At 39.7% G+C, this 16,934-nt stretch overlaps 1 protein-coding gene across 2 annotated transcripts in view; it reads right to left on the minus strand.

The window, feature by feature from the left end:
* Positions 1-2,656: 2,656 nt before the first annotated feature.
* ADAMTS18 (ADAM metallopeptidase with thrombospondin type 1 motif 18) overlaps positions 2,657-16,934 on the minus strand; it is a gene marked incomplete at both ends in the record, with an annotated part of 78,936 nt that continues 64,658 nt past the window's right edge. For both annotated transcript variants that reach the window (XM_082489191.1, XM_082489190.1), the window contains 6 exons: positions 2,657-2,772; positions 6,422-6,569; positions 8,007-8,219; positions 8,588-8,779; positions 11,102-11,306; positions 15,820-15,946. In XM_082489191.1, the coding sequence (XP_082345317.1) occupies positions 2,657-2,772; positions 6,422-6,569; positions 8,007-8,219; positions 8,588-8,779; positions 11,102-11,306; positions 15,820-15,946 (1,001 nt within the window). The remainder of the gene's footprint in view (positions 2,773-6,421; positions 6,570-8,006; positions 8,220-8,587; positions 8,780-11,101; positions 11,307-15,819; positions 15,947-16,934) is intronic.

Here is a 16,934-nt window from a genome sequence, read left to right on the forward strand (position 1 = left end):
GTGCTGGTTCTGTGATACGCAAATTTCCACTGTCCGGTGAGAGAAGCGATAGGTCAGTTTTGGCTTGCATGTTGGGGGGAGAGGGGAACTGCATTTTTGTGTGTTTTAGCTTTTGTGTTGTTATGAAGATAAAACCATGAAGTTATGTCCATTTTGCCTTTTTGTGCCTGAAATGGGCACAGTCCAAACCAGCTGCTTCAGTGGTAGGGTAGTCGTTCAAATGAGAAACGTCTTCTGCTTTTAAAAGGCAACTACAATATATTCAGCCTGTTGAATAACCAGTCGTACATTCCTCACTTGCCAGTATAATGGGACCTTCAAAAGTAGAGAAGTTTCACATGACCTTAGCACATACGCCTGACTTTGAGAGCCTGAAAGGAATGACCTCCATCCCATTCATCATAATGGCTTGTTAACACTCAAATCCACTGTTTTGAGGGTTCTGTGCCAATATTAACCCATACGAGACCTGAACGGTAGGGGCACGGTTAGGCAGAGGTCACACTTAGCTGTGGTGGCTCAATTTCCACTGCCCCAACAAACAGGCCTTTCTCGTGGGCAGCTTTTGTCCCTACCCCTCCACAGAACTGGCGGAGGCTCAGCATCACGGACATTAGCCAATTATAGCAGAAGAAAACAGGATGTTTTACTGAAAGATACTATGGGACAGTCAACAGAATGCAAATGAATGCATACACCACTTACATTACTTGATATTTACTTATAACCTCCATATTTTATTCGTGAATTTTGCAATTCCAAATATAATGAAACAGTTAGAGTACTTTATTACAAAGCTTATAAAATATTTAAATATTACACTTATATTTTTTGCTTTTTTTACACCATAATTCATACTTTGTGACACTACCATTTTCTTTCCTCAGTTGTCACTTAAGGAAGTGAGCAAAGAAATATAAAGGAAAAGCTATGCATTAATAAATTAATTATTTTACATCAAATAATAAAAAGGACACAATTATAAAAACAAAACAAAAAAACCTCTTGTAGTTTTCCTAGAAAAAAGGTTATAATTACACAATGTCCAATGTCAAGACAGAGCGGTGTAGGTTGAGATATGTTTCCAATCATCATTTCTTAAAGTATCACAGAATACGTGTTTTTAATTTAAATTGTTGCAGAAGGAACTGCTAATTTTAAGTGACCACTGTCTGGCATTAGTGCTGAGCTGGCTAATCTTACGCTGAAACGATACTTTAAAAAAACAGTAAAACTGAACTACATTCATCAAACGAAGTTGTGGGATTGGGTGGAATTAGATAAATATGTCCCTTATGGGCACTCCCCAGAAAATTACAGTAGAACACAGCTCTGTCTCAGAATGGGTTTGGCAAATAGGGTGGGTATTTTTTCAATGCAGAAACTTTTAAAATTGTACCATTTGATATATAGTGTCACCGAACATCTCGATACTGAATGATTACAAATATCATTATGTTTATATTTCTTTTGTTTGCTGCTGGATTCTGAACTAAACAAGTATTAGGAGCATGTATAAAAATAGAATTGACTTTTATTTGGTTAGAGTAAATAATCCACGTATCTTTTTCTTTGTTTTTTATATAACCTGTGTGAATAAATAACTATTTAGAGACATTTAGCATGAATTAACAGACTGTAATATCCTTGTTATTTCCCGTGGTTAACGGGTGAATCAAAATTAGCAGAGAGATTTGAGATCAAAAGGAAGACATTCTTCAGTATCTTGGCATTCAAACAACCTAGCTTCTGCAAAAACCTACTTTAAAATATCGAGTTTAAATTTTAAAATTACATATCTAATGATCTTAGAAAGTTGAAAACATAACCATTGAGCTCAATAAATCTGAGTTCCTTGAGTTAGTTGAAATATGAAATTCTATTTTACTTGTAACACAGCAATATTAAAAGTCCAAATATTCTAACGCTGAATATTTCTAGGAATACATTTCAAGTTACTAGTTAACCACCTCTGAGTTTCTACACAAAGCAGAAAATGAATTCTTCAAAACAATAAAAACATTAGCATGATGCAAAACTTGCTTTTCCAGCAGCAAGTCTAATAGAGAAGCACCATATATCTTTGTAGTGCACTATTTACTTCTTGTGGTCACACGTGTGACGCTGCATTCTCCAGCCAACAGCCATTTGAATGTCTCTCTGTGAAAGTGGCAGTAAACAGCTTCCTTACCCTGGGACGATAGCATCATAAAAAAATACGAAAGGAAACACTTTTGGTAGTGGGATCTGTCATGCTGCCACGCTGTGACCTTCCTCCTCGAGCTCCCAATCTCTCTTGCTTTCCACTCTGGTAAAGTAGCCAGAAAAGGCTTCCTTGCCTTAATTTCTTCCTCAGAACGTATGACAGTGCAAAATGACAGTTTTAAAGAAAGAAGAACTGCCCTCGAGTCTCAGTGTTCAAGTGATCCATAGTACCCTGTACTTTAGTGAGGTCAGCAAATAAAGAAAAAAAAAGAAACATTCCTTTTTCAACATATATCCAACAATTACTGTACCTCAGACATTCCCTTAGAAAAAAACGTCTCTTCCAACAGCGGTTTATGTGGCACCATGTCTTGCCTCAAAGCAAAGTTAATTCCGACATAAATTGAAGAAGAGAATCCTGTCATCAAAGGGTTCAGATAACACGCTGCTATCAGTTCTTCTTCGTGCATGATTTACAGCATTGCTTGCCATAAAATTTGTGGTTACAGACACCATGCTGGGGTACCAGATGACACCAAGTGAAGAAATCCACACAAGAAGGATCATCTGAAGGAGAGAAATCCGAGCAATATGGTTAGACTGTGTTTAGGAAGTCTACAAGTCAGGCAATAGTTCCGCACACGTGGGTGCATTCGGGAATGTTAAGAACACAATGGGTGACCCAATTCAAAGAAAAGGAACCATGAACTAGCTTTCATCTCAAATATACTAGTTTCTTTTTGATTTTTTGCAAAATGTTTTATTTGTTAATTTGATAGAGTTAGAGCTAATATAATAGGAGGGTCAGAGGCTAAAATTAGATTAGAAATTAAATTAAAAATTTAAAAAATCAAAAATGAAGATAAAATAAAAATCTTAGAATGAAAAGATTTAGAGCACACTGAAGTTCAGGGAAACAGGAGGACGTTCCGCTGTAGAGGATAAAAGACGTCATCTGTGTTTTCATCTCTGATTATAAATGCTGCTCTGAAGCCAGGTGCTCGTAGAGGTGAGCCTGCTCCATGCTTGATGCCAGTTGCTTGTTGCCATCAGCATCACGTGGCGTTTACCTGCACCTCAGGGTAGCGTCAGCTCTGAGCGGGTGTGCACGTACACACAAAATGCACGGAAATCTGAACGCAGGGACCCTGCTCTGTGCACGGGTGTGCACAAAGTGCTCTGCTATGTGATTGCATTCCAGCACTTTCTAGAGAGACTGATTTCTCTCTGACTCTTCAGGGAGCCTAAGAAATCTCTCTTCTTAGACACTTGCGTTAGGTGGCATGAGTCAGGCTTTTAGGACTTAGACTATGGTGAAATCTTAATTAACTGCAATGGGAAAACAGACAGGCTGACAATGTCTAGTTCTGAAAAGCCCAGCTTTTAATTACAAATACAAATAAACCCTATTTTTCAATTAAGATTTTGTTTCACTTAAAGTGATGTATAGATCTTTTATACGCACAGCCTAGTCACTTGAAAAACATTTCATAGCTGCTCCTTTCTACAGTTTTGTAGCGAATGCTTTGTGTTTCTTTAAAAGAGCAGCGTGATGATTCATATGGATGATTTATAAACAAATTCACCATGTCTGAGAGAGCAGTAAGACATTTAAATGAGGTTTAGCAAAATTTATAGCTAAACTGAAATCTCCTGTGAGCACGGGAAAAGATTCCATTCGACTCTCAGAACTACTGTTTACATGGTCAATAAAAGGAATTTACAAGGAGACAGTGAAGAAAAATCTAGCTGCTGTTGTCTGCATTCTCAGATCAGCTAAGCTGAGTCACAGAAGATAAATGCTCCTTCACACAGCACAGACAACTTCTTCGTATTCTGTGGGCCCGGAGTCATCTCCGTCTCTCTATACGAACTTCTTTTGATTAGTCACCACTTTGCTTTTTTTGGTTCCCTTTTATATGATGGCAAAGGTGATTTTGTATACCTTTATCACCCTCAAATTTATTTGAATGAATGAGAAAATAATTTCATAATTATTATTTCTTCTAAAGATGTCATTTTATCGCTCACTGTTTAAAAACATAAGCCTGTCTGTAAATGCTAATGTTATGTATAGAAAATACTGTCCTTGAACAAACAGTTGCCCAGGAGCTGTGCAGCTCAGTACTGAACTGCAGCCTTTCCCCTCCGCAGCACTGCCTTTCTGTCCTTAACTGCCTGTCAGCAGGGAGGCAACTGGGAGTTCAGCACCAGCTTTCTCATTACTTCACCTGCTGTTCACCAGACGGAATTTGCTGCTGGGAGGACCCAGAGCAGACAACAGATGAAAAACTCGCCCAGCACACAGTGAGGAAAGCTGTTCTGATTAAGAAGCGCTTCTACCGTGGAAGGGTAGATTTTCAAAAATTACAAATTACTGTTTAAAAACCATTTATAGGCACTGAGGAGGCAATGTTAATAAATCTTTATGCCCCTTTTGAAGATCGGAGTGCAATGCTGACATTACAGAAGTATGGCTGAAAACTGTACTCTTGGGACTTAATCCAAAGGCCATTGGAATGAACACAAAGAGTCCCACAAACTTCAGTGGATGGGGATCAGGCGGTCAGTTCCTTATTTCTATTTACGCAAGTATTTCTATGTTGTTTAAATTCTCATTAATTTTAAGCAGTTGGATTTACTAGGAGTTATGGTGACCGTAACTGCATCTAACAGAGGGGACCGAAATGACCCAGTTTGTCTAGGAAAGTGTGTAAACTCTCCCTGAAACATTTATTTCTTGACTGTGATCACTGAGCTGGAGCTGCATGCCTGATAATAGAGACTGATTTGCTTCAATGTGATTCCAGCACAGCTGGTTCCCTCTCTTTTTGCTGGTTTAGACAGAAAGTTAGGAGCAGTGAAGAGATAATTGATCTCTAGAGCCTGACGACCCAGTTATATTAAAGGGGAAAGGGCTCCTGCAGATGTGAGGAGAGAGAGAAACAGGCCAAGGCCAAAATTAATAACAGACATTACTCCAGACATGAAATATAGTGGAGGAAGGTGGGGGTGAAAGAAAAGTGCTTGCTATATCGTGACAGAAAAGGATGCAATATAGAAACTCCAAAGTACAACAGAACTTTTTATGAAGGTTAATTAGGAGTGTTAAGAACACTTACTTTTAAAAACAGCAGAACTATTTACTTATCCCTTTTAGGACCATTTCATCTATATATCCTCGTTTGGATACAGGTCCCTTGATGCATCAGTGTGATACTCTGTGTGTCGTGAGTGGATGCAGTAGAATGGTGTGTTAAGATAGCACAGGGTTGTACAGGGTTTCTGGGCACAGGGAGTGTCAGGGATGGGGACAGATGAGGGGGTGCTTGGCTCATGCCAGTTTACAAGATGCAGGGCCAGAGCTTGACCTTTGCTCCCAACTCTATTACCACCTTTCTCTTGCAAGTTGCCCTAGGCTTTATAGAGGTTACTTTCAGCTCCCAGTTTTAAAATGGTAACAAGACAGCTAATATACAGTATTATAAAGTCCTTTAGCATACCTAGATGACTAGCATTATATGGGACAAACCCGCACCTCTCTGAGCTTTTTCTCCCACAGTTAAGGAGTCACAAAGTGTAACCAGCTTGTAAGCAAATATATGGGGGGGGCTAATGCACCACTCTCTCTCTGTGGTGGTTCTGACAGAATTCCCCATTCCATCATTCAGAGCGACACAAAACCTCTGTCTGCTCCTGCTCCTTTAGGACTGCAAAACACACTGAAGAGGTGGAGAGGGATACAGTAGACATACAAGTGGGGACAGAGCTTAGTTCATGTTCCCTGACTGCACGTCATACGTGCAGTAAGAAGAAGCAGTAAGAAAAGAAGTACATTTCTAGACAAAGCATGTTTGGACTCCCGGGTGCAATCTGAAGCTTGGGCAGACTTCCAAAGACTAAAAATAAATGGCAAATTCTTATTGATTAGTTCAAAAGCTGCTATTTTTAACTTTTTGACATACTCTTTTTTATTAACGTATCCTTGTTTTTAAAATCTCCTGTGTCAGTTATACTCTCAAGTCTGCTTTAAGAGGGTTCACTTTGAGAAGAGAGATGCTGTAGTATCAGAGAGTAGCTGTAAAGCTGGAAAGTCTGGGAAAAAATCATTCATGGAGGAACATGCCAAATACTAATCTTCAGTGGGTGTAACTGGAAAAGGTGATTTTTGCTGGATATAGAGTTCTAAGCTGCAGCATGTAGAGCTGAGTTTTACCTCTTTTCACGGGGACCGGGCAGAAGTTCGTATTGCAAGCTCTCAGGACTGCTGGTTTCTGATGGGGTAAGCACCCAGAAGCCGGTCTTCCTTGGCGCAGGCACTGTACGCTCCGGGTTTGCACTCCCCCTCCACATGTTACTGTACACTGTAGAGAGGAAAAAGGTAAAAGCTGTCTTTAAAGCATTACAGAGACTCTCTGGGAGCCCATGAAAGCCAAAGGAGTAACTTTAAAGGGCTTTGGATGAGACTTTCAAAGAGAGAGAGGTCAGGATCGGATGTGTTGCTGTTCAGCAATCCCCACCAGGACCGACTTTTCAAAGGCGTGTGCATCTGTTCTCCCGCCCAAAAGTTTGGTTATTTAAGGACTCCGCTGAAAACTTGGTCCCTTACTTAGGCACCGAGACAGAAACTGAACATTTTAGAAAACCTGTTCCTGATTGTCTGCACTGATTTCTTTTGAACTCTGAGCCTCTGGGCCCAATCCTGCTGTCTGAACAGAGATAAAACTCCCACTGGAACCATAATTATGGCAGTATCTGGGGAAAAACACTATGCATTTGCAGGAAGATCTATGAAGTATTTTAAAATGAATAAGCCTTTTACTTGTATGTGTTTCATGAAAAGTTGTCTTTAAGATAAATGTGATCGTTTTCATCTGATTACAATTGTCAGGCATACATTGTTTCATGTAAATGTTATTAAATGAGTGTGTGTCTCATTGATATGTGACTCATAAAGTAGATAAGTTCCAGAAATACAGAAGCTTGTTTGCAAGAATGTAGAAACAAATACAGACTGATCCCGTAATTAATCATAGTATTTAGGGAATTCCAGGCAATCTGTGCAGATGCTCAAATACATTGTGCATATAGATATGTAATAGTTCAACCACAGTGCAGCTTGAAGAAGACTGAGAAGAAAGTGTTGGAAAATGAGCATGGAATGTAGTGCCTCTCGAGCATGAATAACATTTTTAGGTGACATTCTTCAGTTTCGGGACACAGAAATGAGCTGCACCAAAGTACATGATGGATGTGGACCAGCTGCATCATGTTTCAGTGGCTGAGTGGTGTGTCCTTCTTTAGGGAATGGCTACGTGCAGGAGACACCTGTGGACCGTTAGTACTGGCGATATCTCCTCCATACAATCAGACATTTGAATAGAGCAAAATGTAAGACTGGAGCTAGCTTTCATCTAGGTAGCTCGGACTCACATTGCCATAGTCACAGTGGCTTGGTCTTCAGCATTTTACGCCCGCCAGGTGTTTGTGCCACTCCAGCTAGTGTCCATTCTGTGGCCTATGAGACCGTGGCTTCTCTAGGTTTGGTGCTCTTTGAGCCCAGTGCTGCAACCTCACCTTCTAATTACAGTGGATACACTGTGCAGGAGTCTGCAGTCACATTGCAGTTGTTTTGTTCTTCAATGCTGTGTAGTGAAAAGCACTAGGGGCTGCTACTTGAGCTACTGTGTTGAGAAACTTGCACCTTTTGCAAACTCCATAAAAGCCAAAACAAGAAAGAGTGCTGGAGATAGAGTGCTAGCCAGGACAGGGGGAGAGAGGTGAGAGTTTCCCATTCCTACCTGCTGCCAGGGTGAGGAATACCAGCCAGACACCATGCTGTACAACGTTTGGGATGGACAGGCTCCCTTGTTACAGGCTTCTTCCAGGTCAGTGTTTGGTTTCTTGATGTTTCTACATCTTCTCTGAGGAAAGGTGATCAGTTTCCCGTGGATGCTTTTCTCGCCACATTTTAGTTCTCGCTTTTGTACACCTGGGCCACAGGAGGCTGAGCACTGCAAAGGCAGAGTACACCTTTTAAATCTATAGAAACACATTCAGATAAAGAACGTGCTATTGTGCAAGAGACCCCAAATTATGCGAAACTACAAAAGCATTATATAACTAAACCCACAAAGACCATGTTCCATAATGTGTAAACTGACATATGAATCTGAGTCAGTGAAAGTCCTGAAAAACAAAGACATCAGGGTACATCTAACTACATCTGGATGTAAAGAACTGTGGTTTTATAGTGGCTTGCCTACAACACCCGATTTTCAAATGACAGCTCAGTTTTCTTTGCCCCACATGGTTTGTGTGTGTCCCTGAGTTCCAAGGGCAGCAAAGGAAGGCGGTGAGCCATGTAACTGCAGCACTTTACCTCACTCCAGGAAGAAATCACCCACTGGAGTCGGTCATTTTTGGGGCAGCGTCCGAGCACGCAGGTCTGCTGGGATTCAGGTTTATGGTCTCCACTGCACATGCTTTCAGGCAAGATTTTAACCTTGGGAGAACCGGTACTTTTGCAGTAGACATCCCGTTTCTTAACACCTCTCCCGCAAGTCTTGGAGCACTGTGATGGAAAGAAATGCTCATTTGAACTAGAGGAAATGAAAATTGGCATTATTTGTATTTTACAGCAGAGCATAGAAACCATGGCTAATGTGCTGTGTAGCTGCCATTATCGTATAAGTAAACCTAAAATTCTACTGGTAATTAAGTAACAGTAACATCTGTGTGTCACTTCTAAAACATTGTTCTAAGTGCTTGCTTTATGCATACGATGAACTCTTACAGCCCCCATGTAGAACAGATAAGTAATATCTCTCTTCCGTAGATGAGGTAAGTTGGAGTTGTGAGCAAAATGTTTTTTTCCCTGGACAGCATCGTTGAGAGCTGGTCCTAACCTCCCATCGCAAAATCTCCCACGGCAAGATGTTCTCAGCTATTTGTTATTTTGTCCTCACCTTGGCCTAGGGGGATGAGATAGAGGCAGAGAAAACTACCCAGGGAATCTATACATAACCAGATGAATCTCACTACAATACAGAGTCTGATGCAGACAATGGTTTGAAGATATTTTAATTGCCAGGATTACAACCTAAGCTTATGACAAGTCACCAGTGAATGCATTGCTGAACCCTGCTTCAGTTGAAAAGACATCTACAGTTTTCATTGCCTCAACATCCAACAAAATGCAGGAATGAGCCATTTCTGATGAAATGAAGAAATAAACAGCCCTGAAATAATGCTGCCAGCTTTCTACCTTGTTGCATCCTCTTCTAATTGTTCTTCTTTTTGCTAATAATCAAAGGGCACATTCCAAGGCAGAATCCTGCGCTATCATTATCTGTATTAAATAAAAAAAATGTTTTTAAAAGATTTCATGAAGGCAGAGTTGTACTGAGGACGCAACAGGAATATCTGTGTGCTGAAAATCTGTGGGTTTAATCTTTCCCACAAACAAATAAAATACTCCTTTCATTTAAAATGGCTCTCATTTGTGTAGACAGGCTGGGTATTTTGCATTTTTTCCCTCTTAACTCCATTGAGCCTGTGGTATAACAGCTTTCAGCTGAATCTTAAAGTCTTTACTAACTTGTTCAATAGGCCTGTTCAGTACATTTCAGCAGGACTTGTGAACTTAATTTTCATAGGCTTGTTTGAAAATCCCAACCTGCATTGTTGGAGGGGGAAAATGGATTTTTTTTTTTAATTGTTTGGGTTTGGGTTTTTTTTAGTTTAGAGGAAGGAAAGCTTGAAAGTGTGAATGTGTTTGAAGACTTTGTTCTTCCTTTTCAAGTATCTAATCGTCATACCTACCTGGGTTTATAGTCTCCTGCCACACTAAGGTTTCCTTCACGTATACTGGAAGGAAAAGTTACTTTTTGAGTGTTAAAACTGTGTTACAATGGACTATTGAGTAGTTACTTGTCTGTCATAGTACAATACAGGGCACTCTCCTGGAGAAGCAGTCTGTGCTTCTCGGCTGGCAAAGCTTAGATCAAGACATTCATGAGCACCTGAAGAGTAATAGTACCAAGAAGTGTACACAGAAGTAATAGATTTTTCAGTAAATTTGAATCCACCTTGAATCTCACTAGATGAAGCTGGAAAAATAAAAATAATGTAGCTCCTTTTGATGTAAGTGTACCATCAGTTCTCTCTTAAATCCCAGATTTCCCAGTACTTCGTTTATCTTTACATTAACAGTTCATACCAGCATCAGTAGTAGTGAAAGAAAGACAGAGGTGTGTTTTGTGTAAGCGGGGGTGTGTTTTTTAACTCAGGCTGGTTTAATGTCAGGCAGTTTGCAGGTTTGTAAAGCAGGGTGTGCACGCACAGGAATCTGCCCAGGGGCCTCATGCCACTCATGGCAATTAACGGCAGCACTACTCTATTGCATTAGAATAGTTACTCTAACAAAGGCAAAAGTACAGAAGTGATCAGTGAACATGTAAATCACAAAATTATCAACCCACAATTCACATACGTGCGTGCATTAATTTGCAACTCTAACCCCTAATATTTCTTCGTTCCTTGACTGCCTGTCATCTCTGAGAAAAGTTAATATTGGTGGGAAGCAGTCTCAGAGCGGGGTTAATGGCTTTGAAGAATTCATAGAACCATAAATTATGAAACCAGAAAAGATTACCCATCTATTTGTATGTACCAGAACAGACAGCACATGCCCTCTTCCAGCGAGCCCCCCCGTCTGAGCGCTTAGGAGGGCCAGTTAAAATATATACATGGGTTACATATTATCTTCATGAATAGAGCCACGTGCAAAATACTGATCTTCACAAAGTCTGCACTATTCTTCTTTTTGAGCAGAGCTTTTGACAGTATTTTCATTATGCCAGCAAACAAAAATGTAAGTTTTTCTCCAAATTACCTGAGACCATAGGCCGGGGCTCCATTCAGGTGGGCAGTCCTGACTATTGCACATCTGCACCTGTGTCGGGGTGCTGACAGGACACAGGGAATGGGCCACTACCTCCTCTCTCTGGAAAGCCTTTTTCTGGACACACTGAATGAGACGACTTTGTTGCCCTTCTCCACAAGATTTGCTGCATGCGCTCCATTCCCCAGTTGACCAGCTTAAGGGTGAAAATGTGTGTTAGAAACACAGGAGTCCAATCAGCTTTATAAAATCAATACATATGAGCCACCTATCAAACATGAATTATTCGGGGATTCTGCTTAGCCTGCTCTCCTGAGATCTGTTCAGGCAATCAAAAAGCCTTAGTTACGTATCTGTCTTCAAAGCATGGAACATTTTGCTAGGGAAATAGAAGTCACACAACTAGAAAAACTAGTATTACTTATTTACAGTTCTCATCTACTAGAACCAACTTGTCTATGAATCCAATCTGGAATCTGGAATTCCATGGGGACTGAGAGAGACACTGCCATTGAGGCTGGTGGAATATCTAGAAGATCTAAGGGTCTGGCTAACAAATCACCATTCCTCTTTAACCACACCTGTGCTTTTAATTGGAAAACTCTCTAAAACAGGAAAAGAGAAATGTTTTCTAAAGAAATGGTCGGATGATCGCTGTTGTCACTTTATTTGCTGAAGAGACCTCCAAATAGACTAACGCACCTGAGGTTAAAAGGAAGAAGCCAGCTAGAGGGATAGAGTTCTCTAAATCTATAAGATTCGAGTATTGGAAAGTTCTGCCCTTTGTTGGTACAGTTTTTCCTTTTTACATCTCTTCGAAGACAGGGCAGAGGAGGAAGATTCACCTAAGCTGATACGAGGGAAAAGCTGGCGTCGCAGGAGGAGAATGGGTTCCGCTGAGCTGAGCGTGTCCCTCCCAGGGCATTTGTGTGCATACACTCATACAGGGCGACAAGTGCTGGCATGGTGCTGTCCAGTGGTATTCACGTCAAACCTTACTGGCCTCTGTTCACAAAAAAGAACTTGCTTGCTAAAATCAGCAGTCCTGTCATTAGCGTCTGGAGGATTTAAATATCCTCAGACTAATAAATTTGGCAGACAGATAAGGTAAAATCTAAATAAAACAAGAAATTTAACCAGCAAAAGCTGTTGGGCAAACCTATACTCCAGTCTCAGGCACACTTCAGTTACACGTCATGTCACTGAAGTTACGCAAAGTCTGAAGACTTATTGCCAACTGCTGAGGGTAAGTTCAGCTTGGAAGTGTCAATAGCTGCCCTGTATGTCTGTTACTGAAGCGCTGAGTGGGTCCCAGCCTTGGTGGAACACTTTGCAAACATACACCCAAGTGTCTTTGTCCTCGAAGGCTTACGACGTAAGACCATCAATAACAACCAGATAGGGAAACAGAAGTGAAGAAACAAAGGAACTTATGAATGACTAAATGATTGCTCAAGTTGAGAACTCTTATTCAAAGACCCAGCACTGAATTTAACCTAAAGATTTTAAAACAGCAGTTTTACAAATTTTTAATAATTTATGCCGCAGAAAAGGTTCTCGTCTCAAATCCAACTGCTCGGCCTGTCCTACTTCCACGGTTTCTCACAGCATCGGCTCTGTGACCACTGCAATAGCAGCTTACATACACTTTTAATGACAAGAAAGCTTTTTTTTTGCTTTTCTTACTGTGTGAGAGATGAACAGCATCCCATTTGCCTGTCTGTTCACATCTGTCTGAAAACAAAGCTAATTTTAATTTGTCAAAAATGTATAAAAAGCCTATTTTGGAAAAATTCCTTTGGGAATAGAAGAAATCCCAACTCTCAATCTAGCAACTTCAGTAACTGCCAAAAGTAGTGGGAAATATAAAAAGCACTAATTTCAGGACAAAGAAATATTAATGTGAAAAGTCAGTAGTTATGTAATTCCAGAACATGTCAGAACTTTCCTTTTTGTCTGATTTATAACTATTTGGACTACTACAATACAAAATTCTGGAAAAAAGTTACAGTTTTAATCCATTTTACAACTTTTAATTAGTTTGCCTTGATGTTTCTGACAACAGTGATTGGTAGAGCAACCAAAAGTGTTCATTTTAAGAGTTTATTCACCATAACTGCCCAGAAAGTTCCCCTCTTCACAGAGGAGAGGGCAATAAACCTACTTTAATGTCCTCTAGTAAACTGCTATTTTCCAAGATTATCTGGGCTGTGATCCAAGAGTATCTTTCATTAGCTCAAATAACTAAATAATTATGACCAGATTTGGCAGCTCTGAAATCCAGCAACAGTGTGCAGTACTGGTGCCTTTCTGTGTTCTTACTGTTGGGACAGCAGTTTGTTCCTACTCAGACTAATAAGTCTTTGTTCTTATGCAGTAATTATTCCTCACTGACCTTTATAAGTCTGGAGCCTCTTTTATGTCACAAAACTGACACGCTTGTATCTCATCTATTATTCACCTCCTTCCCTTGCCTATTGTGCTGACTGTATTTGTTTTTGCTTTATTTCCTGGCTATTAAGCATTCTTTGTTTCCTCCATGGGATTTATTAATACTACATTTTTTGATGTTGGCAGTCTCGGTTTTATGGGCAATATCACATGCCGTGACTTTCTGGGCAGATTGCTCAGCAGAGATACTCTGGCATAGTTTCACTCATCTGAATGGCAATCTGTTAATTTAAGACATGGTCCTACATGTAGATTCTCCATACGTTAATATATCCTAAGGATTTGGAAAATAATTAATTAGTTAGTTAAATTGTTTTTCCCTAAAGGTGGCTTGAGGCTTCTACAGTTTTTCTTTTTCTACTCTTTTTAGGGTTCAGGTCATTTACTGTTTCTTAAAATAGTAAATCTAAGAATATCAAGGCAATTTCAGCATGAAAATGTTGCACTGTGTGTCAAAATGGATATTCAGCATTTTCAGTGACAGGTATATCTGTGGATGTTCAAAGTACATTGGGATCTCTGTTTAATAGAAATGAAAATTTTCTGTCTGGTCAATAGAATTGAATACAATTTTGGTGAAGCTCTATAGTATATCAATGCCCCATCAAACTAAAGGTAAGCATAAACAGCTTAAAAAGGCTCCTGGGAACATTATAGACAGTACATTTCTGTGTACATGATACCGAGTTCATTGGATAAAAATAGTTCTGGCAGAAGATAAGTCGCAAATGAAGAGATTGTGTTTGGCTACAAAGATTACTTAAAATTGGCATTGAGAAAATCATGTGGCTAAACGCAATCTGAAGAAACTGCTGAAGCAGGAACACGGGGCTCTCCTGTCCCATGTTACCATTATTTAAACTTTATCTCTATCGTTTTGTGGTCATAGTGTATAATTTGCCATTTGGATTTTGTGTACTCTGCTGTAATCTTTAAATTTTGGAGGTAATTCCAAACTATTACTGGACTGTTTTTTAGTATGTTCAACATATTGCAAACTATGGATTTTTAAGTAAAAACAAAGCCACTGCAGAACATACACATCTTTTTGCTTTGCCCCATCATCCTCTTCTGGACTGGGGGAGATGGGGAATGCTTCCTATTAAACTCCATTAAATGTGTTATTTTGTGAAGTATGAGAGTGGGCTTAGCCAATTGCTTTTTCCCACCCATTGCTTTAATCACTGCAGGGTAAAAGCAGATGACGACACCGGGTCTAGAGCTTTCCTACATTTCCTCTGCCTTCTGCTGCCTGTGCGCTTCAGTGTATCTTCAACTGTCTTTATTGCCCACTCTTAATTTTTTCAACATATCACTTTAGAAAATCTCCTGTTCTCGAAGTGAAAATGTCTCGTCCAACATAGTACAGCTTTTCTGCTCTTTAGTATAAAATTAAAGTAATGCTAAGGTTGCAAACTGAAGAATCCAAAAGAGAAAAAAACAGCAGAAGAAAGATGGCCAATGTGTCCTTAAGTCTACCCATTTATATTTTAAGCCGCATAATACTGTGTTTAATTATATGAGCACACAACTTTTTTTTTTTTTTTTTTCCAAAGGAACCCTACCACAGCTACTATAAATCAGTGTAACTCCCATGTTTTTAAAGGAGCTCTATTGATTCGGACCAGCTGGATTCCAAATGCTTATCTATATGTCAATGTCTTCCTTTGCATCTCACCTTTCTCATGTCTTTTAGAAAATAGGATTGTTCACATTGGCAATGTCTTCATATTTATTTTTGTGGGCATCAGGAGCATTGCCGATGATTTATTTGGTTTAGATAGTCCTCTTTGTGATATCATAATACTCTGTGGGACATTTTGTCCAAAAATCACTAATTACACTTCACAAGATTCTTTTAACCTAATCTAATATGTGGAATCTGAGTCCTGGGGCCAATCTTCCACACGGGGAGTAGCACTTTACTCAGGAAATGGTCTTATTGATTCAAGGTGAGTAAAGGTGGCAGAACGGGCCGCTAAGTAACTTAGATTTACTCAGTGTCACATAGCTAACCCCAGCACGGTGACAGAGCTGCAAGCAACCCTCAGGAGGTCTTGCTTAGCAACACTAGAAATACCGCCTCTATTATTATCATTGGGCAGAAGCCTACACCACTAACATTTTTAAACAATTACTGGTTTATGTTACAGAATAAAAGTGGGTTCATCTAGCAGGCTATACAATTCTGTGCGCCTGCCGGGGAGGACTTCAGTCATTAGGCACAGCGAAAAGGTACAAAGATAAAGAGAACTTACTACGCTGGGCAGGGATTAGTATTGCATAGTTTTGTTTCAGTTAAAGGCTTCATCCTTGGGCCGCAAAAGGAAGAATTAACTCGTGTACGATGATCTTCTAAACAAATTGCTTTTGCTGTAATGTGTCCTATGGAAGTATTTGGAAAACAAAAAAACAAACAAACAAACAGTAAAATAAATGTTTAGTCAAAGTATAACATTGACTCAAAATATAAAAGAAAAAGTAGTAGGGAAGAATGTTAACAAGTCCAAGCTCATCCTTGGGACAATTCCACTGACTTGAACTAAATAGAACAGGATTTAATTTGGCAGCTTGTCTTTAACATTAATTTCCTTCTCTGGAACACAGGTACTATTGAAGTCAGATGAAACATTTTAGTTATAAACAGCGTATTTGCAGAATCTTCCCCCAGCAAAAATTAGTAATTCTTCAAATCCTAATTCCCTGCAGAAACTAGCAGTGCTTGGTTAGAGCTCTCCTCACGTGCTTGCAAACTGCAACAAAACTTTTTGCAACTTTTAACAGTATATCTTTACAGACTTCAGAATTTTGCAGGTTCCTGTACCGAAACTCTATCTCATGTCAACATCAGGACAGGTTACAGAGAAGACTACAAATACCTTAAGAGATGAAGTGATCTTATAGATTTATCTTTTAATCGAGGTGTGTCATTCACCTCACACATGGTTCACTGGGCACAGCAAGTCAGATTTGGAAACATGGTAGCTTCCATCATTTTCATACCCGTGCTGCAATCTTCATTTGTTTAAAGGGAAGCAAGAAAAATACAGTTGTCATATTTTATGTCTGCAGTGCTCCTGGTGGGTCTTTCTTCCATAAACAGTCTGCTGAAAGGCTGTGAAATCTGACAACACACTAGCAAGATACTCCTGAATTTCCCCTGGATTTTTTTGCCAATACAGGAGCATTTCCCTGCTCACCCAGGCCCGTTCTTTGGTATTAAGGACAAATGCACTATATAGTCTTACTTATATGACCCATTTCCAATTTAAAGGCCACTAAAATTTTAATTCTCAATTCTTTTGCAGGACTTCCCACAAGCCAGTTTTGTGCTCTCATTACAGCCCAGAATTATTTTCACTGACGGAATATC

The sequence above is a fragment of the Vanellus vanellus genome, assembly GCF_965231255.1.
Source record: "Vanellus vanellus genome assembly, chromosome: 12".
Lineage (NCBI taxonomy): Eukaryota > Metazoa > Chordata > Aves > Charadriiformes > Charadriidae > Vanellus > Vanellus vanellus.